The 26,356-nt window shown below is 39.4% G+C and overlaps 1 protein-coding gene across 1 annotated transcript; it reads right to left on the bottom strand.

The window, feature by feature from the left end:
• Nucleotides 1–631: 631 nt before the first annotated feature.
• Nucleotides 632–26,356, bottom strand: LOC127650040 (cilia- and flagella-associated protein 44). The gene is made up of 33 exons (XM_052135168.1): nucleotides 26,213–26,356; nucleotides 25,696–25,855; nucleotides 21,167–21,329; nucleotides 20,848–20,950; nucleotides 20,463–20,679; nucleotides 19,788–19,902; nucleotides 17,421–17,585; nucleotides 17,135–17,290; nucleotides 16,975–17,022; nucleotides 16,779–16,878; nucleotides 16,600–16,694; nucleotides 15,988–16,197; nucleotides 15,793–15,903; nucleotides 15,481–15,633; nucleotides 14,101–14,343; nucleotides 13,870–14,012; nucleotides 13,031–13,310; nucleotides 12,893–12,948; nucleotides 12,562–12,724; nucleotides 12,326–12,456; nucleotides 11,231–11,442; nucleotides 10,770–10,932; nucleotides 10,279–10,456; nucleotides 8,474–8,944; nucleotides 5,014–5,217; nucleotides 4,637–4,832; nucleotides 4,378–4,506; nucleotides 3,474–3,604; nucleotides 3,267–3,383; nucleotides 2,865–3,066; nucleotides 2,013–2,173; nucleotides 1,774–1,908; nucleotides 632–1,425 (listed from the first exon to the last, which is right to left on the bottom strand). Exons 1-33 carry the CDS (start codon nucleotides 26,253–26,255, stop codon nucleotides 1,165–1,167), a joined length of 5,415 nt encoding a protein of 1,804 aa, XP_051991128.1. The 5' UTR covers nucleotides 26,256–26,356; the 3' UTR covers nucleotides 632–1,164.

The following is a 26,356-nucleotide window of genomic DNA, read 5'->3' as shown; positions in this document are numbered from 1 at the left end:
GGTGCAGTGCTCTGGCATTGCAATTCTGTATTGGAGAAATTCAGATTTTGTATAGGATTGAGTTCAGTGATGAAATAACATGTTCTGATTTGATCTTAAAATAACGATCACTGGCCAAAATCTCTGGAAGCTTAAGGGATAGTTCACCAAAAAAATGAAAAATCTTTCATTTACTCACCCACATGCCATTCCAGATGTGTAGGACTTTCTTTCTTCTGCTTAACATAAACAAAAAATTTTAGAAAAATATCTCGACTCTATTGGTCCATACAATGCAAGTGAATGGTGATCAGAACGTTGAAGCTCCAAAAAATACATAAAGGCAGCATAAAAGTAATCCATATGATTCCAGTGGTTAAATTTATATCTTAAAAAGCAATATAACATGTGTGGGTGAAAAACAGATCAATATTTAAGTCCTTTTTTACTATAAAACTCCACTTTCACATTTTTTCTTTTGTTTTTGGTGATTTGCATTCTTTGTACATATTGCCATCTACTGGGCAAGGAGGAGAATTTATAGTAGAAAAGGACTTAAAGGTGCACTAAGTAAGATTTTATCAGGCTCTTACAGTTAGACCCAGTAGTACTTGTGGTTTTGGACTCTATGCTGACATCCATCGTCCTGGATACTAGAAATTTGTTTACCAAATGCTGTCGCTTTACACCAAACATGTTTGTTTATCTTCTGTTTTGTTACTTTTAGTCTGTGTTTTTATCCGTCTCAAAATAAACACACCTCTATAATGGACAAACTTGAATATGATCAAAAAATATACAATTGTTGACTTGCATTGTATGGTCCTACAGTGCTGAAATATTGCTCTAAAATATAAATTTGTATTCTGCAGAAAAAAGAAAATCTTACACATCTGGGATGGCATGAGGGTGAGTAAATGATAAGAGAATTTTCATTTTTGTGTAAACAGTTCCTTTAATAGTTGGCAATTTCTGAGAAGGTAAGCAACCACTCTCATGGGAAGGTGCTGCAAGAATTCATATTTATTGAAAATGAAAATGAATTCTTTGCAAAAATAAACTTTATATTGAGCCTCAAGTAGAGTCATATATGTCTGTAGGAACAGATTGTGCTGATGTATGAACACATTCATAGTTGCATTTAGGTTTGTATATAGAGAGTAAGTGTGTGTGGTAAGTTGGGATTTATTTCACAGCTTTACTGCTGAGGTTATGTTTCCTGTGCACACCAGATTGGGTGTGTGTGCTGGCTGTGAGTCTGTGGGGCAGAGTGGGAAGAGGAGGAAGGACAGGTTCAAGTGGGGGGACAATGTGGCCATCTTTGCGTGAGAGAGCATGGATCTCAAGATTTAGAGCCTCAATGTCCTGAGCTTGTGCTTCAATCAGCTGCTGCAAACTCTGCAGTTCCTGTTTCTCAGCCAGCTGATGCCCATGGAACTGAGTCACCTTTAACATACACACAAACACACATTCTTAATTTCTGAGTATATGTCCTGAGTATGCCTTCACAGTTTCAGGTGCTGCTACAGATGAAAGGGTAGTTCTCCCTGGTTACAATTTACTTACTATGTGTGGAAAAAGCAGCTTATACATTCAGATAAAAATCTCCTTTTGTGTTTCACACAAGAAAGAAAGTTATAGGGGTTTACAATGACATGAGGGTGAGTAAATGATGACCTTTTTAAGCCTGCAAGAGTTTGTTTGAACTTCATGTAAAGAAACAGGTAACTTCTCAAATAATCTTTGGCTTAATCAACAACATTTTTTAAAAGATATGACACATAGAAACTTTACCGTTTTCATTTGTCCGGAGTTGAGTTGGTCCTCCAGTGTTTTTTTCTGGCTGAGAAGACTGTTCATTTTACGCAGTCTCTCTGTGTTCTGCCTTGTGACCTCAGTCAGAGTCTCTCTTGCTTCTATAAGTTTGGCCTGAAACACACATGAAAACACATACAGACAATAAAAAAACTAAATCACAGATGGATCAAACAAGATGAGCTTCTCTCTTACGAGTTTACTTAATGTGTGTGTACCTCCCAGTGTTTGAGCTCTTGTGTGTATTTGCCCTCTTGTTCTCTGATCTCCTGTCTCATCTCCTCAAGCTTCCTGTTTCCAGACAGAGTCTGCAGAACTTCAAGTTCAACCAGCTTTCCAAACTTCATCATCATCACTTGCTCACAACGTACTTCCGACTCTATGAGGGGAAACATGTACCTCAATGCTTATTACAGTTTTAAGGAATACAACTTGCGCTTCAATTTTTATTCGTTTTTACAAAGTGGGGAAAATGTTTTTTTTTTTTTAATCAACAATATGGAAGAGGTATTAGAGAGTCCAGCAGGAGATGGTCACCCTGTGGTCTGTGTGGGTCCTAATGCCTCAGTAAACTGACAGGGACACTATACTGTAAAAAGACACCATTCTTCAGATGGTTAAACCGAGGTCCTGACTCTCTGTGGACATTAAAAATCCCTGGGCATTTCTCGTAAAGAGTGGGGTGTACCCCGGTGTCCTGGCCAAAATACTCCAATTGGCCTATCCTATCATGTCCTCCAAATAATCCCCATCCCAGAATTAGCTACATTACTCTCCTCTCCATCAATAGCTGGTGTGTGGTGGGCATACTAGCACACTATGGCTGCCGTCCCATCATCCAGATGGATGCTGCACACTGGTGGTGGTTGAGAAGTTTCCCCCTATACTATGTAAAGCGCTTTGAGTGCCTAGAAAAGCACTATATAAATGTAAGGAATTATTATTATTAATATGCCATAGATACTACTGATAACGTTTAAATGTAGGCGTGTGCAGATGGATGGACGGATGGACGGACAGACAGACAGATTGATTGATTTGCATGTGGATGAAATTGTATACGTTTTTACCTTTTATTCTGGCCTCCATGTCTTTAAGGTCATGTCTGAGTTGTACATGTTGTTGTCTGGCATGTTTATACAGCTCTCGCTGTTCATTCTTCTCCTGCTGCAGCTCTTTAATGCGTTTCTGTAGTCGTTCTAGATCATGTGTGTTCAGGACCAATGCTGAGTTCAGCTTACCAGGCAACAGACCATTATTCACATACTCTATCTGCTCAGAGAAAGTGAGAGGATTTGCAACTGGCTGCTAATATAGTAATACATGTAAATGTACTTTAATGCCTGGAATAATAAGGCTTTTATGTACATACTGAAAACTGAACACACACACACACACACATATACACATATTTATATACTGTATATACATTATAACAAGTGATGATCATCTGTTATCTGTTATGTTCACACCTGGTGCAGTCTGAGTGGCACCACCACATCCACCTCATTCAGCCTCTGCTGCTTTTCTCGGTTAATAAGCTCCAGATCGCCCTCTGCTGCTTTACGGTTGATCTGCACAATCTTCTCCTAAAAAGACAAACATACTGTTTGTCCTCTTTTATTACAAATAATGCAAATTCAGCTTAAGAAAAATGTGAGGAGTGTAATTCCTCTCACTTTCTTGGCCAGTGCATCACAGTCCTTCTTTAAACTGTCATTGATTTTCATCTCCTCCAGCAGCTGCTCCTCCACGTCCAGACGATTTTCACGCAACCTCAGTGTGTTCTCAAAGAGCTCGGGATCACAGTCTAAATAGACACAGACCAAATGAGACTCAGTTATTGTGTAATCAACAGTGTTGAGTAAATTACTCCAAAAGCAATCCACTACAAATTATTCATTACTTCTATAAAATTGTAATCAGATTACTGATGTTACAATTACCTAATCAAAAAAGCAACATTACTAATTACTTTTAAGTTACAGAATCTGTGCAAGCCAAATATTATTTACCAGAATTGGATTACACAAATTTAAAGGGGTCAGGACATTTTTATTATTTTAATATGTTCCTTGAGGTTCACTTATAATGTTAGTAAAGTTTTTTGCAAAAAAAACCTCACTGCTCACCGCTACTGGGCGGAGCTATTGATGTGATATGGTAAAGTAGGTGTTGATGTGTTGTGGAGGCGGTCAGATGCAAATGTCTACCACAGTGTGACATCACAATGTGGAGGAAGTAGAGAAAGAGTCATTTTGGCAGCTTGGTTTCAACAAATGCTCTTTTTATATTGAGGAAGTTTTGAGTTCTAAAACTTACAGTATGTTTTTATAGTACAATGACCTTTTAAAAGATCAAGAAAAATGTGATTCCTCATGACATGACCCCTTTAAAATGAATTCACACTACACTTTAACATAAAAATTAATTAGATTACAGTAACTAATTACTTTTTTAATCAGATTTCACCCAACACTGGTAATCTATGAATGTTATGTCATCATGTTATATATTCTGTTATGCGCACTGGACATAAGTATAGAATAGGATGCCGTCTGGGGAGGGGATTGTTGATCTTACTTGGTGGGCACACACTATCGTCCAGCGGAGCTCCAATCTCAGATCCATCATAATCTTCATCATTATCCCTGTATGATTCTTCATCAGAATCTTCATCGCTGTCTTCTTCTTCCTCTCCTACATCACCCACTGAGAACAGAAAAAAGATCTAATGAGTTTCACCTACTTACATAATCACAAAATTACAAATATACAAAGATTATGTGCACAAATAAGAAAAGACAAAACATATTAAAATACACAAACACTCGCATCTCACCATCACTTCCATTTGGTTCTTTCTTCTTCACACGCTTAATCTTTTTCTTGAACACTCTGGTGAGGAATTCCTCAAACTTGTTGTTCTCCCCCAGTGAGGCCTGAAAAGTGGCGGTTAGAGCTTTGTCCTTCCCCTGGAGTCTCAGGATATCTCTCTTCTTCACCTCCATCTGCTGCTTACACTCACGTATCTTGGCCTAAATTATCAAAATATAGTTTTTTTTTTTTTTATTCTCAAGAGGACACCTCCTAGGTTTTGTCAGATCTAGCTAACTTCTGTTGATACATTTATCTCAAAACTGCTTTAGATCAAGCAACAACATCACATACAGCCCATACCGACACATCATAAAATTCCATGTATAAATTAAAACACACTCTGATCTCTTCCTCCTCCAGTATATAGGTGGTTAGTCGCTCCTGTAGAACATTCTCTCTCTTCTCAAACTCCTTCATAAGCAGAAGCTCTTCAAACAGGGTCACATGTCTCAGATCAGCCAGTTTCATTTGAACATCTAACTCTTGTTTCTCGTGACGCAATACACGCAACTCTGCATCAAAACGCCATACTGCCTCCTCCATCTGCAAAGAGAGATAAAATGTTTGAAGATTGAAGGCATTTGATAATTAAAATCATCATCATGATTAAGTTTCTGAGTTATACTCTGAATTCACTAAACAGTAACATCATTTTAACAGCCGACATTTTAGCATGTTTATAGCTTTAGCTTTTTTTTCATCATGAGAAAAATATTTCAGTACGAAATAAAAAACAAAATTGTTTAAAAATTGGTCCATAACATAGAGGCCCCTATTTTAAGTGCAATGCTTTAAGTCATAAGTGTAAAGTCAATGGGCATGGCCAAGTTTTGTTATTTTTGTGCAAGCGTGCACTAAGTTTAGGCACAAGTGGGTTTGCTGAATTTCAGGCGCAAAGCGTTAATGGGCTGGGTCAAATGCAATTTAATTCTGAGATTCTTCTCCGGTTATTGCGCTGTCAGCGTCCTATTATATAATCCATTCCCTGTCAAGCACCAGTGATATAAACAAAAACAGCACATTCATATGAAGTTGGAAGTCATTGGAAATCAGGGCTGACACAGTTTAATCCATAACATTCTCTTCTCCAATTTATTTCAAGATTTTTAAACAAAAACCCTGCGGGTATCATCACTGGGTAACTCGTGTCACTATTACAAACGACCCAGTAACAACGTGTTTTACATTTTTTGTTTATTTTGATAAAATCCTGCTTAAAATGACTTAAACATTACTCACATAGGCTGCCATTAGAAAAATAGCAAACGCGTTGGCAACACAGGATAGGTAAGAGGCACTTTTAAGGCAGGGCTTATCAAAGGGTCAATTGAAAATGTGATACTTGTATGTTTTTTGCCTGTATGTTCCTTTAAAATATAAAGAATGTAAGTATCAATCTTTATTTACATCTACTGACACACAAATCATGGCTATTATTAACAGTGAATGTCTTGGCATGCACTTTTTTCAAATTCCGTCGATTTTGATTTTGAAAAATGTAATTAATTTGTTGAAACACTAAAAAATTCAAGCAAAACTTTTTCATACATTTCAAACAAAATGAAAATATAATCAAAACAACGAAGTGGTCAAAAAAATCATACCAAATCCAAACATTGAAAAAGGGGCTGATGGAAGACATTGAAGAGGGTTTCAATGACTTAAAAATCACTCTACCACAATGGGTGGAAATACAAATACATATTAGATCCTTTGAAAATAATAATAATAATAACTGAAAAATAAACCATGACATATAGATAGTTTAACACAAATCTCATACATTTTTGTTTCATAAAACAGCCATGACAGTAATTGTTAGGGACATAAATTGATATTCCACTATATTTTTACGCTGGCACAAATATTGAGCTTAAAATTAGCACTCTCATTCAAAAATGGGATAAGATGTAGCATACAATACACTTACAGAAATAGAGCCCAGAGAGTAAATCAGACCGAAACACAAAAATTGTATCGAACAATAACGGTGAAATTTGTTGCAATGATTTAAACCTTTGACTTTTCAAATGAAATGTTTCATCCATCCATCCATCCATCTTCAACCGCTTATCCGAAGTCGGGTCGCGGGGGCAGCTGCTCCAGCAGGGGGCCCCAAACTTCCCTATCCCGAGCCACATTAACCAGCTCTGACTGGGCGACTCGAGCGTTCCCAGGCCAGTGTGGAGATGTAATCTCTCCACCTAGTCCTGGGTCTTCCCCGAGGCCTCCTCCCAGCTGGACGTGCCTGAAACACCTCCCTAGGGAGGCGGCCAGGGAGCATCCTTACCAGATGCCCAAACCACCTCAACTGACTCCTTTCAACGCAAAGGAGCAGCGGCTCTACTCCGAGCTCCTCACGGATGACTGAGCTCCTCACCCTATCTCTAAGGGAGAAGCCCGCCACCCTTCTGAGGAAGCCCATTTCGGCCGCTTGTACTCGCGACCTAGTTCTTTCGGTCATGACCCAACCTTCATGACCATAGGTGAGGGTTGGAACAAAAATTGACCGGTAGGTCGAGAGCTTTGCCTTTCGGCTCAGCTCTCTTTTCGTGACAACGGTACGATAGAGCGAGTGCAATACCGCCCCTGCTGCCCCGACTCTCCGGCCAACCTCCCGCTCCATTGTCCCCTCACTCGTGAACAAGACCCCGAGGTACTTGAACTCCTTCACTTGGGGCAAAACCTCATTCCCTACCAGGAGTACGCACTCCATCGGTTTCCTGCTGAGAACCATGGCCTCAGATTTAGAGGTGCTAATCCTCATCCCAGCTGCTTCACACTCGACTGCCAAGCGATCCAGTGAGAGCTGAAGGTCACGGACCGATGATGACATGAAGACAACATCATCTGCAAAAAGCAGTGATGAGATCCCCAGCCCACCGAACCGCACACCTTCCCCACCCTGACTACGCCTCGATATCCTGTCCATGAATATCACAAACAGGATTGGTGACAAAGCGCAGCCTTGGCGGAGACCAACCCCCACATGGAATGAACTCGACTTTGTGCCGAGGACCCGGACACAGCCCTCGCTTTGGACGTACAGGGATTGGATCGCCCTAAGAAGGGACCCCCCCACCCCATACTCCCGCAGCACCTCCCACAGTCTCTCCCGGGGGACCCGGTCATACGCCTTCTCCAGATCCACAAAACACATGTAGACCGGATGGGCATACTCCCAGGCCCCCTGGAATGAAATGTTTTCTTTACCAAATTAATGAATAGAACTTTTCTGTTTCTCTGAGCTCATGCATGATTTTAGTTCTTTAATCTTCCCATTCTATCAAAATGACAAATAATGATTATTTGTAGCGCAACCTCTGAAAGTGCCTAAATAACATGGTGCTCCTGCACAAGACACTGTAAAAACAATGAGGCATGGTGCCTGTCTAGCACAAGTTTACATACAATTGAAAAACAATGCGCAAACAAGTTCTGTTTGAACAGATTCTAAGACTACTGATAACCTCACACAGGCCTCTGAAAATTTTAAACTGGCTGGATTTGTCCTCTGGGATGCCAGTTGAATAGGCCTACTGTATCTTATTCACCAATCGCCTGCAATCCATTTTAAGCAGATGCTAAATGTGCTGAAATATCGCTGAGTTGTGAATATTTACGTTAATTCAAATAAAGTATATGCCTCCATTATATGTTATGCTTTATAAGAATTCAAATAATTCGAAATTTTCTTCTGATTTATCGGGTGCTAAAACAACATAGAGAGCACTATTTTGGTAGACTAAATTCATTCTCAGTCCCCCCTAAATGTTCATAACACACCCACCAAGCTAACCTGTTTAAGAAGTTTGTCCTGTTTGTACAGATTTCGGATCTCCTCAACTTCTCTCATCTCCTTCTCTAGCTCTGTGAGCTCCTCCTCCTGCTTTTGAGATTGTGTCTCCACACCTCCATTCTTCAAGTGAGTGATCTGAACCGCAGTGTTCGTGACTTGTGTCTCTTGCTCCAGCAGCTCCAGGATGTCCCGCCCGCCCTCCTGCTTTTCATCCAGGCCAGTGGAAACCATCTTGGCCCTAAGTGTGGCAAAACGCTCCAAGGTGGCACGGGTATATCTGTGTTTCCTCTCAGGAATTTCTTCTGGCATTATGACAGGCACAGCTGGCAATGGGCAATGTTTTTCGGGTGGCAACAGCTGCTGCACTAACTGGAGCTGCTCGACATTGGAATGGATCTCAGAGATGATCTCCAATTTACGGTCCCTTAAAGCCATAACACGAGCATTCACTTCAGACTTCTTCTCGTAGATCTGTAACATACACCAACACATGCAACATTAAATCAAAATTGACAACATTTACTCTCTTAATACATGTTCCTGGTCTAAATATGAATGACTCCTTACATTCTGATTCTTGCATTATTTAAACAAAATTCTGTGCAGTGCAAAATGAGTCATCAATATGTTGGTCTGTTTCCCCGAAATAATAAGACTGTAAATTGAAAAGGTTCATTTTTAGGAGCATATAGTTAGCTTCAAAGGCTGCTTTGGGTAGTAATAGATTACATGTAATCTGGATTACATAATCAGACCACGAAAATCAAGAATTTAGGGACTGAATCGGGGCTGATAAATAGCAAATTATTGTTTAATTTCATGTAAACTAATGTATAAAGCAAGTGTGGAAAGGAGTGAAATTGGTACTTAAAGGAATATTCCAGGTTCAACACAAGTTAATGTCCATTGACAGCATGTGTGGCATAATGTTGATTGCCAAAAAAATCAGTTTTGACTCGTCCATCTTTTTCTTAAAAAAGCAAAAATCTTGGTTACAGAGATGCACTTTCAATGGAAGTGAAGGGGCCAATCCGTAAACTTTAAATCCCTCACTGTTTCAGAAGTATAGCCTCAAGACACAAACTTAATTATTAATATGTGTTAATATGATTTTAGTGTGGTAAAAACAGTTAATAACCTTTATTGAGTAAAGTTAAATCCAATTTTACAACTTCGTTGCCATGACAACGTAACCCTGTAAACGCAAAAAAACTAAAACGACCGTAAAAATGATGATTTTAACAACTTAATGGCTCAAATAATAAATTAGTTTTAACAGAGGAATTAAGTGCTTTTATAAAGTTGTAGGCTTTGCATTTCCCCCTTTAAACCCTACAAATATTGTAAGTGCCTTAGTGTAACAGATTTTCTGTGGTAATAAACATTATGCCACAAATGCTTAACTTCTACTGGACCTGGAACATTTTACTTTAAAACAATTAATTAGATTTTCACCAAAACATTCAATAACTAATCCAAAAGTAATCAGATTAGATTACCTAAGTGTATTCTAACAGATTAAGTTACTGATGACAATTGTAGTTGTGTAATTTGTAATCAGTACCAGATTACATTTCAGAAGTGATCTACTCAACACTGTTCACAGGTAATAGATATGAAAGCCACAAACTTCAATTCTGATTATAAAGGGTCCTTAAGACAAAACTTATTTTTTTCCGACCCTTTGGTAGAAATTTAGAGCTGTCTGTTTTAGTTTAAATAGTCCCTAAATATTGCACATTTGCAGTTTTTGGATTCTTGTTTCAAGAAAGTTTGGGATATGTTGACATGTTGGTGTTATTTACCTTCTTCTCCAGTTCCTCTAACTGCACTCTCTTCTTCTCTACATTCATCCTTAGGTGTTCAGGAACATTGAAGTCTTTCGCCGACTTCAGTTTGAAGTCGCCAATTTTTTCCTTAGCCAGTCGGATTGCTTCCACATCCTTAGGGTCCTCATAGTCCTCACTGGGCTTAGAGGCATAGCTGAGAAGAGACCAACGGTGTTACATACACGCTAACACCCTGTCTACACTGGGCATGTCCGTTGACATGGCACAATGCCTTGAGGCTGTCTACACTGGATGCATCAATGCAAACGTTCTAAAATGTCTAATTTGTGTAGGAGCGCCAGCGCATGCCATTTATTGTAGCCGCAATGGATGCGCCACAGTGTAGACAGCATCATTGATTATAATGGGGTTCTATTGCTTTTGACGTGACATGACGTTTGTGTCCAGTGTAGACAGGCTGTCACATAAACAGACAGCGAGACCTACACACACACACTGGCGCTCACAATTCTGCCCACTCTTTTTTTCTCTTGTCAATCCTGGCTCTGGCTTTCTCTGCCTTCTCTGCAGCTTTGCGGAGTTTCTCTGCATCACTGCTGGCTAGTTTACGAGATCCAGACTTCATAGCACCCGACTGAATCATTTGATCTGTAACCAGCTCATCCTGCACTGCTCAGAGACAGAAAAGTTGAAAGAATAAATACACACATATAATCTTTAACACACCCTCATGTTGTTCCAAACCCATATGACATTCTTTTTTTTCTCCACTGAACACAAATGGAGATGTTTGTCAGAAAGTTAGAGACTGAAAAGGAACAAAATAAAATAAAAAAGGCTAAAATTCTGTATAATATTTCCTGTCATACAGGTTAGGAGCAACAAAAGGGTGAGTAAATAAAGACAGAATTTCCATTATTGGTGAACTCTCCCTTTAAACAAATATCACACACTGTTCCTCTCTCACATGAAATGCTGCTGGATACTTTGCCGAGACGTGCTTTGTTCTGCCAGCGCTCTTGTTCCGCATGTCCGCTCTGAGAGGCTGCTCTGCTGTGCTGGTGCAGCTGCTGATGCTTTTGTATGACCGGCAGAGCCAGCAGCCTGTACGTGGAAATCTTATGTCCACTCTCAAAGGCATACAAAGTGACCGTGTCTTGCGCCACTGACTCCCAGAACCTACAGATAGTTTCAACAGCATATAAAAAAGTTAAGAAAAAAAAAACTAAATGGAGAAAAAAAAGCAAAGCAGGTGGATGCCCATAGGAAAGAAACATCACAAATGAGTTCTTCTTAATAGTAATTTTGTTTCTTCTAGACAAATTTGATTCAATGGAGAACAAAAAGAGATAGTTCACCAAAAATGAAAACTCTCTCATCATTTACACACCCTCATGCCATCTCAGATGTGTATGACTTTCTTTCTTCTGCAAACCACAAACAAATATTGTTAAAAGAATATTTCAGCTCTGTAGGTCCTCAAAATGCAAGTGAATGGGTACCAAAATGTTGAAGCTCCGAAAGCATATAAAGGCAGCATAAAAGTAATCTATATGATTCCAGTGGTTAAATTTATATCTTCAGATGTCCTTTCCTTTTTAAGTCCATTGAAGTCCTTTTCACTATAAATCTCCACCTTTTACCAGCTCTGACCAGTAGGTGGCAATATGCACAAGGAGTGGTAATTTCCAAGTACAATAGAAGAATGTGAAAGTGGAGATTGATAGAAAAATTCTCACACACCTCTAATATCACTTCAGGTGACATGGATTTAATCACTGGAGTCAAAAGGATTACTTTTATGCTGCCTTTATATGCTTTTGGAGCTTCAAAATTTTGTTACCCATTCACTTGCATTGTGAGGACCTACAGAGCTGAAATATTCAAAATATTCAATAAAACTCTTCTTCTGTGTTCTGAGGAAGAAAGAAAGTCATTCACATCTGGGATGGCATGAGAGTGATTCAATTCTGAGAGAATTTAAATTTTTGGGTGAACTATCCCTTTCAGAAAAATGTGGGTAAATATCTATTAAATAAATTTCAGTGTGGAAGTGAGGTACATGGCCTGTAGTTTGTTGAGGCCTATTCGGTGTCTCTCCTCCTCCCAGGCAAGTTCTTTCCTGACCTCCATCACTCTCTCTTCTATCTGTCTTTCGATATCCTCGTGGAAGCGTGGGTCCAGCTCAAACTCCTACAAACACCAAGAAGAGATTATGATTATGTTTAATCACAATTAAAAATGCATGTGAGCTGGGATGTGGGTGTTTTGTGCTGAAGGTGTGTGAGAACTTTGTACCGAGTGATGGAGGCGGATGTGTTCAGGTAGGCTCTGGTTCTGTTCCAGTAAAGCTTGAAAACGACTCTGTAGTCCCATCAGTTTTTTACGCCTCTCCTCCTTCCTCTGTTCTGCTTCCTTATGCATGCGGTCCAGCTCCAGCTTCTGTTTAGCTGTTTCTATGCTGCACACACACAAGTATAATGCTACACAACCAAAATAATTTTTAAATAAAACTCTCCACACTTACAGGTAGACAACCACTGTCTAGTGTCTTTGAAGTTATCATATAAGGGCACTAACTTAGACCCCATCACTTGCTTTATTTGAATAACACTGTGTGTGCTGTCACCTGTAAGCAGATGGATCCTCTATATCCTGGGCTGCTTTCTCCATCTCCAGTCCAACCTTATTTTATGACAGAATAAGGTGGAGAGAGTTGAAACTCATACACGTATACCTAGCATACAGCATATACACATGTACTAACCCGTGGGGAGGGCACTTTGGCATGTTTCGTTTGCATTGCACTCTGGAGCTCCTCCTCAGGCAGACAGCTGAAGGAAAAGATGTTGCCATCCTCTCCAGCGGTCAGGACAAACATGTCATCATAGCTACAGCGAATGTGGCATATGCGACCGTACTGGTTGTCATGGACGCTGAGGGCCCAGTACGCCTGCATGGAGCTGAGCTGATGGTCGGAGGCCTGAATGGGGTATGCCCTTATACTGCCATCCTCCATCCCACATAACATCATCTGCCTGCTGGAACTAGGAAAGGAAGAGTCTAATCTAATTTATGTCTTTTTCACTAGATGTGTGATGTTAAATAAAGAGAAATTGGATTTAATGGTTTGGGCCCTATTGTTTATTTTTTAACATTACTGTAATATTTTAGAATGCAGTTAGAGGGTTCCCTTTACAATTCACATCATTCGATCAGAGAATGTCTTTCATACCAAAGCAAAATTGCTTTAAAAGCTTTTAAAAAATGCTGTAGGTTTTGAACACTGACACCCACTAGGCTGTTTAACTAGCTTCAAACAGCTGCACCAGAAAAAAAACTGAAAAGTGACAAGATTCACATTTGCTATGGCATTTGTTATGGCCATGTTGGTCCACCAAACCTGGATTCACTGCCAGGATGGTAACTGGTAGCTGGACATCTCAGGAGGGCTATAACTGAAATATTCATGACTAAATTGATGTAGAGTCAAATCAACACTTTGTAAAGCAGAATTAAATCAGAAAATAATGTATATACCCAGCCCTAGGCTATTAGTAATCAATACCAGCCCATGCACACACATGAAGACAGAACAAAACTCACTTGAAGTTGATGGTGAGAATGGGGTTATGGTCTGTGTTGTGCACAGGTATGAAGGAGAATGGCTCATCTCTCCCCTCTAAAGGATTTTTGCTCTGTAGTTCAGAGAATTTACAGTGGTAAAGATACCCCGAGTCATAGCCACCCTAAAAAAGAGAGAAAAACGCATTTTAGTGACATACAGGTGTGTCTGTCTTGTAAATTTCACTGTGTGTATTTTATGTATGTATCTACCATAGACAGCCAGAATGCCCCTGGTGTTGAGGAGAAGCCGCATTGCAAAGGACTGGGTGGGGATGGAATGTAAATAGGAGGCAGTTCCTCTTCCTCTTCCTCTTCATCCTCTTCTGTCTCTTCCTCCTTTAGTTTCTCGTCTATAGAATCTGGCTTTTGCTCTCTCAACTTCTTCAAACGTTCTTCCCTTTCTTTCATCTTCTGCTCCTTTCTGGCCTGCCTGAGTGCGACCTCTGCGTCTCTCTGCACACATGCATGCATATTGCAGTAGAATAATATACAAGCTTAATATCTGTGTAGGTATTTAATTCCACAACACAATTCAGAACACAATAGAAAAGAGTTTGAACAGGTGACAAATAGGCAGCACTTACACTGTTTAAGTAATTTACTCACCCACATGCCATCCCAGATGTAGACAACTTTCTTTCTTTTGCAGTACTCAAACAAAGGTTTTTAAGAATATCTCGGCTCTGTAGGTCCATACAATGCAAATGAATGGTGACCAAAATTTCAAAGCTCAAAAAAGCACATAAATGCAGCATAAAAGTAATCCATATGACTCCAGTGTTTTAATACATGTCTTCTAAAGCAATCTAAGATGTTTGGGGTAAGAATAGACCATTATGTAACTCTTTTCTATACAATACATCTTGCCATTGCAGTCTCTAGGCACAATCATCATCTCAAGCTTGATTACACTTCCTAATGCTTGACACATGCGCAGAGACTCATATGGCACAAGGAAATGTATTTAAGCTTGAAATCATGATCACCACGGAAAAAAAGATTTATGGTGAAAAAGGGGTTTCATTTTGGTCTGTTCTCACCCAACATGGATTGGAACGATTCAGAAGACATGGATTTAAACACTGGAGTCATATTGATTACCTTTATGCTGCCTTTATGTGCTTTGTGGAGCTTAAAATTTTGGTCACCTTTTACTTGCATTGTATATACCTACAGAGCTGAAAAGTCATACACATCTGAGATGGTATGAGGGTGAGTAAATGATTAGAGAATTTTCAGATTTGGGTGAACTATTCTTTTAACCTATTTTAAACAATTTTAACGGATATCTGGCAATGGTGGCATCTTTAATATCCCCAAACATCAAAAACACATATGTGATATGTTTACTTTTTTTCACTTTTGATTTGGGACACTTTCAAATTTGGTTCCAAATCTGAAACATATCTATTATCCGGTATCTGACCTACAAATAAACACTTGTATCCGGTTCTCCTCTGAAATCTTTTTCTCATTGTTACATGACAGATGTGCTGGGGACAAAACTGTTGTACACTAGACCAAAACATTGGCTATGTGTCAAAATATCAGAGCTAAAGTATTAGGAAGATAAGTTGAAGAACGTGTAACCTTAATGCGAGACTTGATGCTGCTGAAGCAGAAATTCATTATATGAAGGTCTGAGAGTTGGTATGTGTTTCCTCCAGTCTGAGCACTAAGATCAGGACACTGGACCTCCATCACATGACCATTCCGACAGAAGATCAACAGAGTGTTTTTCTCCTTAAAACAGACACACAAACCTTCAATGTGCTTTAAAAATCATATAGGGTATGGTACGACCAGCCAGAGGCTCACCACAAAGAACATGAGGTCACACCAGATTAAACAGCACAATGCAACTGAGTAACACCTGAATATATTCAAGAGCTTATAACTCACATGTGACTGAGGTGACCACTCCAGACATTGCACAGGCCCTGGGACAGTGATAAACCCGATGGGCTCATACCTGTTGCCCACCGTAAAGAAGAACACAGTGCAGTCTGTACTCTACAGGAAGAAATAGCAAAGAATAACACATTAACACAACAGGCTACTCAAACACACAATCACACTTATCCACTCAATTCCTACCCCAGTAGCCATGATCTTTCCCGTTCTCTCATAAGCAATGGCGGTCACGGGTGCATTATGGGGTTTGAGAGCTTGTCTGAGGCGGAGCTCGGCATCTCCAAGTTGACTGCGCCCTGCAACCGCGTTCAGACTCCGAGGGTTGTACAGCTCCAAGAGACGCACCACACCGTCATTAAAACCCACCACCAACAGAGCCCCAGCACTGTTCACCTGCAAAGATAATCACACAATATCATTACACAAAGACAGGAACTGTAGTAACAGCACAACAAAGGAAAAGACAGAGAAGAGCACAAGATGAGAAGGTTAAGTGTGAAAATGGAAAAAAAAAAATCTACTTTCTACAAGCAATCAATACTTTTATTATGAGTTTGTCAATTAAACATAAATAATTACTTCTATCTATTATGTACACAGAGTATTCAAACGTGCATGCCTCGAGATGCGTTTATAGAAGTTGAACCTCTAAAATAATACAAGACACTAAAAAAAGCAAGATGCATTGCAACGGTCAAAGACGTTTGTCTAGTGTTTGTTCACATAGAATAATTAAAATACAGCGCAGGTGGACACAAGAATGCACACTGTTGAACTAAGAGGTTAATTTATTACCATGTCTGAGGCCCAGGTCAGCGTTGTTCCTCCTTGTTTAAAGCGGCTTATCGTAAGCTCTTTCTTTGAAAGAAAGTCAAATACCCTGACTGAGGCTGGGTAGGAGAATAAAGGGATATGTCAATACCTTTAAAAGCACTTTGAAGGCCTGTGTATGCAACTGTTAAATATTTTCTTACAGTCAAGGGATGTGGTGGCCATGAGGTGGCTACTTCCAGAAACATCCATGCCTTGAATGGCACCAGCATGGAATGAGAAGAGACACTCTGGATCTTGAGTCTGCAAAATACAAGAGCAATCAAGACCATATAAAATACAGTATGTTTAACAGCCCCATTCTGGAAAAATATGATGGAGCTTGTTAGCATAACTTACAATGTTAGAGAATGAAAGATCCAGTTTCCAAAAACCACCATTAGAGTCCTGATAAAATAAAACCAAAACATTTATTTAAAACGGGGCCTCGGTTGCTAAAAACATTAGCAAAAATATAAAAGCACACAAGTTCCACATGTAGAATGAAGAGATCTTAAACCTGAGCAAACCAGATGGAGGTTTCTGGCATGGAGCTCTTGACCATAGAGGATAAGCTGACATTATGGCCTATGATTAACTCATTCATAGGTTCAATCTCAAACAGGCCACTGTCATCCACTGAATCTGCAGCATCTATGGTCTCCAAGTTCCAGCCCTGAGATAGATTTATGAGAGATTGCTTTAACAGTGTTAAAGAAACAAAACGCCCCAACGGGTAGTGTATATTGGAATCTGCGGTCACAATAGCATCATCTAATGGGGTAGTATAATAGACCAGTGCGTACTCTGACAGCTCCATCAGATCCTATGGTCATTAGTTCTCCTTCATCCAGGATAAACTGGTGAATGGTTCCAGTGTGACAGGTGCGTCCTCCTTTACGACATATTTCAACCTTTATAAGACCCCCCTCCCAGAGGAGCATGTTCCCCCACTCTGATCCTGACACTACCTGAGAAAAAGAGAGAGAGAGTTAGTTCACCCCAGAAATTTTAATTCTCTCATCATTTACTCACCCTCATGCCATTCCAGATGTGTAAGATATTCTAGAAGATCTGTAGGTCCATAAAATGCAAGCCAACAGGTTCCAAAACTTTGAATCTCAAAAAAGCACATACAGGTATCATAAAAGTAATACATACGACTCCAGTGATTAAATCCATATCTTCAGAAGTGATTTGATAGGTGTGGGTGAGAAACATTTCAATATTTACATCCTTTTTTACAATAAATTATCTTCTCCAGTGTTGCCAGGTTCACGGTTTTCCTGCCCAATTGGACTACTTTGGAAATGCAGTCACGAGTTGCGTTTTTTTGGGCTACTTTTAAAATGTACAGTGGCCACATAAACGTTTGATGGTAGACACAATAAAATGAAATTTAACGACTTGTTTGATTTAAATAATTGATTACAGGATTAAATACTGGGCAACCAGTAAGCATCATATTTCAATTCATTCAGCATGCTATCTGCTCAGCTGTGAACTAGAATCAAATCAGTCGGCATCATTTGTTGCAAATGTAACAACATCCCTGCGATTTTAATTCTTGTGTGAATAAATGTATGCCACTTCTAGTGTATACTGTTAAATTAGGTCTGTTTTATGGTATTATGGCTGCAATTGTGGCGTCTGTGCTGAACTTGCATGAAGATGGCTTGAGATAAGCACTGTGAGAAAAGAAATGAGAAAAACTGACAAAAACAAACTAATAAAAAACAAGCAAAAACGAAGCGTTTCAGTAATAAAAGAGAAACAAACACAAAGAATAAATCGATATGCAAGCAAGGCAAGTTAAATTAATTCATATTGAATACTACATTGTATTCACATACTTTGTTGCATGTTAAATTCTACTAGTGGCGTCCAGCTGTTGACTCATTAATAGTCATAAATATGAAAATAATTACACTTTTGTGTCAGAATGCCTTTTCTGACATAATCTGACAGTCCAATCAATTAATGAGTTAAGAAGGATATTGAAAGGTCAAAAATAATGCTTGAAATTGCTTCTGATTCAGTCAGTAAACACAAAATATAGAAGTTGACCTCAGGTGATCATGGGATATACTGTAGTACCCATGCAATGTGCTCTGGTTGTCACTTTTTGGCAAATGTAGCTACTGTAGTACATTGTTGTTCAATTCAAGTTATTTGTCATTATTTGTTTTTGAAAGAAAATTATTATTTACCAAGAATTCTCTCTCTCTCTCTGTATATATATATATATATATATAGATACAAACAAATATTTTATAAAAACATTTATAACGTTACAAATCACTATTTCTGTTTATAAATATTTTGTTTTCCTCAAACTTTCTGTTTATCCAAGAATCCTCCACTTGAAATGACTAGTGAAAACAGGCTTTTTCATCACAGATAAAAACAATTTATTTAGATTACCATTAAATTGCATAATACTAATGTTTGTGGCATTATTCTTGATCAATATAATGCATTATTGGAGAACAGAAGCATCAGTTTCTTTCCAAAGAGTGATTCCCAGTATGCCATAGTGAACAGTCCAAAACATTTATTAAGAGAGATACTAAGCAAGGTCCTGTGTGGTAGTTTTCCACAGTGATTGGATGCTTAAAGTTTTTGGCTATTTTTGGCATCTTTAGTGCAGGTTTTAATCCAGCTTTGGGCAGGACATTTTTAGGGACCTGGCAACCCTGCTTCTCCCTGCCCAGTAGATGGCGATATGCACAAAGAATGTGAATCACCAAAAACAAAAGAAGAAAAACTCTTAGGAGAGAAGAGTGCTTAGGAGGGATGTTTGAAAGTGGAGATTTATAGTTCAAAAGGACTTAAATATTGACCTGTTTCTCACATATACTTATAATATAGCTTCTGAATACATGGATTTACCACTGGAGTCGAATGGATTACTTTTATGATGCCTTTAAAGGGTTTTTGCGCTTCAAAGATATTGACCCTGTTGACTTGGATTGTTGGACCAAAGAGATGAAATAATCTTCTAAAAATCTGTGTTGTGTTCTACAGAGGAAAGAAAGATGTACACATCTGGAATGGCATGAGGGTGAGTAAATGATGAGAGAATATTCATTTTAGGGTGAACTATATAGATTTAGATTGTGTGTTTCTTGGTGTGTGTGATTATGTGACTGTAACAAGGTGCTAGGAAAAACCTTGCCATCAGGAAGCTCCACATATCCCTCTATATCTGTTACCGTTGTTTTTCCGAATCTTCCCAGGTACCCCTGCAACTTTAAACCTGTGAAGGTACTGGCCATTTTCCAGAATCTACCAAAATATTAAACCCAAAACTCTCTCAGTACATGGGACAATATTAAAAGTAACAAATAAATAACACATAAAAGTTATACAATACAAAGCAGAATCTTCTAGACAATACAATAAAAATAATTTTTTGTTATACAGTTAGAAATACAGAGGGTTTAGTCAAAATAAGGTGAGACAGCATTTAGCTATTATGCCACCCACAGCTGGAACCAGCTACCAGAAAAGGTCAGGTGTGCTCCAACAGTAGCCACATTCATGTCCAGACTGAAAACACATCTGCTCAGCTGTACATTTCTTCACTGAGCACTTTGCTGCACTCACTGATTGCACAACATTATTTAATTTCTGTATTCTTTTTCTGTTTTATTTATTTTTTATAATTTTATTTCTTGTTCTTAACTAGTTTTATTTTTTTTATGTATCATGTATTTTCTTTATCCTTTCTATGTGAAGCACTTTGAATTGCCATTGTGTATGAAATGTGATATATAAATACATTTGCCTTGCCTATATATGTAAGTGAAAACATTACAGTAGCATAGATGAGAGATAATACAGACCTGATGTGTCCAGATCCTGATGTTGTGAGCTGTCCAGCGCAGTCGGGAGAAAAGGAGACCCTGTAGATGTCCTGAGAAAATGCTTTATTGCACAATGTCACCTGTTCCTGCATCCAGTCCCACAGTGTAAGCATATAATCTGGTGCTCCGCCCACACTCGCCAGTAAAGTGCCATCACGATTAAAACCCATAAAGCTGTAAGAGCTTCCTGTGCCTCCTATACAAACACAGTGCACACAGAATACAGTCCTAAAAGTAGAATAAACTCCATTCTATTGAACAATGATGGATATTCAGATGGTTAGATCCCACACCAAGTTGCATTTTATGGCAAGGTGTGTGAGCATTGATGTGAATGATGAAATACGTTGCAGTGATGTTGTACCTCTTAGGATCCTGTAAGGCCGCAGGGAAGGGTACTCATATATAATGATGTTAGGTTGATGGCCTTTCTCTCCCACTGCAAAATACTGCTTACTTGGGTGAGTCTTTGGAGATAGGAGACATTTTAAGAATAAACAGTAAAATGAACATGTTGAGCATAAATGCTATTGTATCTGAGTGTTTAAGAAAGTGATACGTATGCTATTGTATCTGAGAGTGTTTAAGGAAGTGATATGGCCTATGATCTATATGGACCATAGAGGCCTCTATGTTTTCCATACTGTACACATATAATCATTTATTTGCCTGTATTAATGTACCATGATGGCGCCAATGCCTCCTCCACTGCTGGAGCGGATGTATCTCTGCTCTTTTGTGTGCACATCTAACAAAATTAGCTGATTTCCGGCTATGAAGGCCAATGTGTGCTCATCCAACAACTGCAGATTCCCCCTTCGTCCACAGTCATAGCCAAATGAATGTCTGAATGACTCTGTTTAAGATCATGAAATAAACTGATAGTTACTGTATGCTCAAAGACTTTTAGGAAAGTATATTAAAGTCCCTATCAAAACAAGTCATTTCACTTGGCGGACATCATGGGAACACTCCCGGGCAGCAATTTTCCAATGATAATTGCCATGAAAGTAAAGCTCCAATCTCCTTGAATGGGGAAAAACCGATATCTCCAAAACGGTTGGTCAAGATTTTGATCAAAGAACATATTTCAAATCAGTAGTCAAATCTGACAACACTGGTCTCATATATTGTGCTTCTTTAGCTCAGATCACCCTAAAGCACAACTGCTTTTTTCCCAGCTTGTCTAGCTAATGTGCATGCGTGTTCTCATGCGATGACTGTATTTAAATGATGAATTGCTCTTTTACTTATAAGGCGGGACTTCCTTCTACATTCGTTGACAGTTGGGTCCAATTTCTAATTTCTCCCATTCATTTTAATAGATGTGGCCTGCCTTGGTTTAAATATTCTCGAAGTATATCCAGAAACTATTTAGCAAAGACGGGCCAGTTCAATTAAAATGAATGGAAAAAAAAAAAAAAATTAACGGATGTAGATGGAAGTCCTTCTTTTTAGTGTGATCTGAACACAAGAGTCAATTTATGATCCCAGTGTTGTCAGATTTTACTGCTGATTTGAAATATGTTCGGACCACAATCTTGACAAAACGTTTTGGAGATTTCGGTCTTTCGCAATTCAAGTAGATAGGTGCTGCACTTACAGTGCATCCAGAATGTATTCACAGCGCTTCACTTTTTCCACATTTTGTTATGTTACAGCCTTATTCCAAAATTGGTTAAATTCACTATTTTCCTCAATTCTACAAACAATACCCCATAATGACAATGTGAAAGAGGTTTGTTTGAAATCTTAGCAAATTTATTAAAAATAAAGAATATATATATATATATATATATATAAAAATCACATGTACACACAGCCTTTGTGCAATACTTTGTTGAAGCACCTTTGGCACAAAATACAGCCTCAAGTCTTTGTGTATGATGCTACAAGCTTGGCACAGCTATTTTTGGGCAGGATCTCCAATTCTTCTTTGCTGGACCTCTTAAGCTCCATCAGGTTGGATGGTGAGTGTCAGTGCACAGCCATTTTCAGATCTCTCCAGAGATGTTCAGTCGGGTTCAAGTCTGGTCTCTGGGTGGACCACCCAAGGACATTCACAGAGTTGTCTGTAGCCACTCCTTTGTTATCTTGGCTGTGTGCTTGGGGTCGTTGTCCTGTGGGAAGATGAACCTTTACAGGTTTTCATCAAGGATGTCTCTGTACATTGCTGCATTCATCTTACCCTCGATCCTGACTAGTCTCCCAGTTCCTGCCGCTGAAAACATCCCCACAGCATGATGCTGCCACCACCATGCTTCACTGTAGGGGTGGTATTCGCCAGACATGACGCTTGCCATTCAGGCCAAAACATTCAATCTTTTGTTTCTCATGGTCTGAGAGTCCTTCAGGTGCCTTTTGGCAAACTCCAGGCGGGCTGTCATGTGCCTTTTACTGAGGAGTGGCTTCCATCTTGCTTCTCTACCTTACAGGCCTGATTTGGTGGAGTGCTGCAGAGATGGTTGTTCTTCTGGAAGGTTCTCCTCTCTCCACAGAGAAATGCTGGAGCTCTGTCAGAGTGACCATCAGGTTCTTGGTCAACTCCCTGACTAAAGCCCTTCTACCCTGATCGCTCAGTTTGGCTTCAAACTTCCATTTATGGAAGATGGAGGGCACGGTGTTCATTGGGACCTTCAATGCTGCAGAAATTTTTCTGTTCCCTTCCCCAGATCTGTGCCTCAATACACTCCTGTCTCGAAAGTCTAATTTCTTAGACTTCATGGCTTGATTTCTGCTCTGATGTGCACTGTTAACTGTGGGACCTTATATAGACAGGTGTGTGCCTTTCCAAATCATGTCCAATCAACTGAATTTACCACAGGGGGACTCCAATCAAGTTGTAGAAACATCTCAAGGATGATCAGTGGAAACAGGATGCACCTGAGCTCAATTTTGAGTGTCATGGCAAAGGCTTTGAATACTTATGTACATGTGTGGTTTTTTTTTTTTTAATACATTTGCAAAGATTTCAAACAAACTTCTTTCATGTTGTCATTATGGTGTATTGTTTGTAGAATTTTGAGGAAAATAATGAATTGAATCCATTGTGGAATAAGACTGTAATATAACAAACTGTGAAAAAAGTGAAGCGCTGTGAATACTTTCCAGATGCACTGGATATGCCACTTGTTTACATAGAAAAATAACTGCCCAGTCTGCCCGAAAGCGTTCTGCTGAGTGGACTGGCTTGCCTTGAAAGGGACTTAGGCATATCCCAACCATAACAATTTCTAAGAGCATGTGAAGGCAAAAAATGTGTGATGTCACAAGGTGGCAGTATTGGCATAAGTTTTTAAACATGCTGCTCTATATGAATATATACAGTGAGGAAAATAAGTATTTGAACACCCTGCTATTTTGCAAGTTCTCCCACTTAGAAATCATGGAGGGGTCTGAAATTGTCATCGTAGGTGCATGTCCACTGTGAGAGACATAATCTAAAAAAAAAAAATCCAGAAATCACAATGTATGATTTTTAAACTATTTATTTGTATGATACAGCTGCAAATAAGTATTTGAACACCTGTCTATCAGCTAGAATTCTGACCCTCAAAGACCTGTTAGTCTGCCTTTAAAATGTCCACCTCCACTCCATTTATTATCCTAAATTAGATGCACCCGTTTGAGTTCGTTAGCTGCATAAAGACACCTGTCCACCCCATACAATCAGTAAGAATCCAACTACTAACATGGCCAAGACCAAAGAGCTGTCCAAAGACACTAGAGACAAAATTGCACACCTCCACAAGGCTGGAAAGGGCTACGGGAAATTGCCAAGCAGCTTGGTGAAAAAAGGTCCACTGTTGGAGCAATCATTAGAAAATGGAAGAAGCTAAACATGACTGTCAATCTCCCTCGGACTGGGGCTCCATGCAAGATCTCACCTCGTGGGGTCTCAATGATCCTAAGGAAGGTGAGAAATCAGCCCAGAACTACACGGGAGGAGCTGGTCAATGACCTGAAAAGAGCTGGGACCACCGTTTCCAAGGTTACTGTTGGTAATACACTAAGACGTCATGGTTTGAAATCATGCATGGCACGAAAGGTTCCCCTGCTTAAACCAGCACATGTCAAGGCCCGTCTTAAGTTTGCCAATGACCATTTGGATGATCCAGAGGAGTCATGGGAGAAAGTCATGTGGTCAGATGAGACCAAAATAGAACTTTTTGGTCATAATTCCACTAACCGTGTTTGGAGGAAGAAGAATGATGAGTACCATCCCAAGAACACCATCCCTACTGTGAAGCATGGGGGTGGTAGCATCATGGTTTGGGGGTGTTTTTCTGCACATGGGACAGGGTGACTGCACTGTATTAAGGAGAGGATGACCGGGGCCATGTATTGCGAGATTTTGGGGACAACCTCCTTCCCTCAGTTAGAGCATTGAAGATGGGTCGAGGCTGGGTCTTCCAACATGACAATGACCCGAAGCACACAGCCAGGATAACCAAGGAGTGGCTCTGTAAGAAGCATATCAAGGTTCTGGCGTGGCCTAGCCAGTCTCCAGACCTAAACCCAATAGAGAATCTTTGGAGGGAGCTCAAACTCCGTGTTTCTCAGCGACAGCCCAGAAACCTGACTGATCTAGAGAAGATCTGTGTGGAGGAGTGGGCCAAAATCCCTCCTGCAGTGTGTGCAAACCTGGTGAAAAACTACAGGAAACGTTTGACCTCTGTAATTGCAAACAAAGGCTACTGTACCAAATATTAACATTGATTTTCTCAGGTGTTCAAATACTTATTTGCAGCTGTATCATACAAATAAATAGTTAAAAAATCATACATTGTGATTTCTGGATTTTTTTTAGATTATGTCTCTCACAGTGGACATGCACCTACGATGACAATTTCAGACCCCTCCATGATTTCTAAGTGGGAGAACTTGCAAAATAGCAGGGTGTTCAAATACTTATTTTCCTCACTGTATATATACATACATATACACACACACACACACACACACACACACACACACACACACACACACACACACACACACACACACATTTTGGACCGCATTTCTTTGCATTTTACTTTGTTTATATAACCAAAAGTATATAATGTTTCATTTATGTTGCTTTTTTTTAGTCTAGGTTCACAGGATTATCCTGCTCTATAGGGTTTACATTTTTAGCACTCCAATGCTTTTGGACAACCATATTTAAATCTATATTTATATTTAAATATAAAAAAATAAATATATAGGATACGAGAGATGCAGCAGGTTTTGGGGTATGTTGGAGTCTGCAGTGATAAAGGGTCTGGAGCACAGCTCCTCATAGCTGTAATACAGGTCATCTGGGAGTGAACATCTGGGGAACATCTGGAAGTTTCCACCACACTCTTCAAACGCCTGACTATCCGACTGGTCTGGAATTAAAAAAACCATATAAATAGGATACTCATGTGAATACATTATGTATTTTACATAATAGAGAGAGAGAGAGAGAGAGAGAGAGAGAGAGAGAGAGAGAAAATATATTAAGATTCACATGAATTAATCACTGCATGGAACCAAATAATGCTTTGAAGTAATTCTTAGAATACCCTTACAGATGACAGTATGTTTGCTAAGCACTCAACGAAATGTCAAACTTGTTTACCGATCCCCCTAAACTTAACGGTTCAGAGTTTGAGTTAAGTTTTACATAGCATCTGCGTTCAAATCGACGCATTTGAAGATTTTCTCAAACCATTTTTGATTAAATAAGTAAAGTGTTATTTCACCTTGTAAAGCAACTTTATCGTCAAGCGTCTCAGAAGCGTCCATTTTCGTTTGTTAGCGTTGCTTAGCAACCATCTGATTCACCGCAAGTACCGCCCCTGGGAATTTGTAGTTCGTCTTCCATGTGTCTTTCACGCCTCACGTCA

This window comes from Xyrauchen texanus, chromosome 10 (assembly GCF_025860055.1).
Source record: "Xyrauchen texanus isolate HMW12.3.18 chromosome 10, RBS_HiC_50CHRs, whole genome shotgun sequence".
NCBI lineage: Eukaryota > Metazoa > Chordata > Actinopteri > Cypriniformes > Catostomidae > Xyrauchen > Xyrauchen texanus.
The sequence above is the reverse complement of the archived record's forward strand: the minus strand, read 5'-3'. Positions and strand labels throughout refer to the sequence as shown.

Excerpts from the sequence above, each read along its gene's own strand:
- LOC127650040 (XM_052135168.1), bottom strand. The coding sequence starts at position 26,255 with ATGGACGCTTCTGAGACGCTTGACGATAAAGTTGCTTTACAAG. Across the intron at positions 14,013-14,100 it reads GGGCATTCTGGCTGTCTATG|GGTGGCTATGACTCGGGGTA; the intron begins GTAGATACATAC and ends TCTCTTTTTTAG. Across the intron at positions 4,833-5,013 it reads TGGAGGAGGAAGAGATCAGA|GCCAAGATACGTGAGTGTAA; the intron begins GTGTGTTTTAAT and ends TTGATAATTTAG.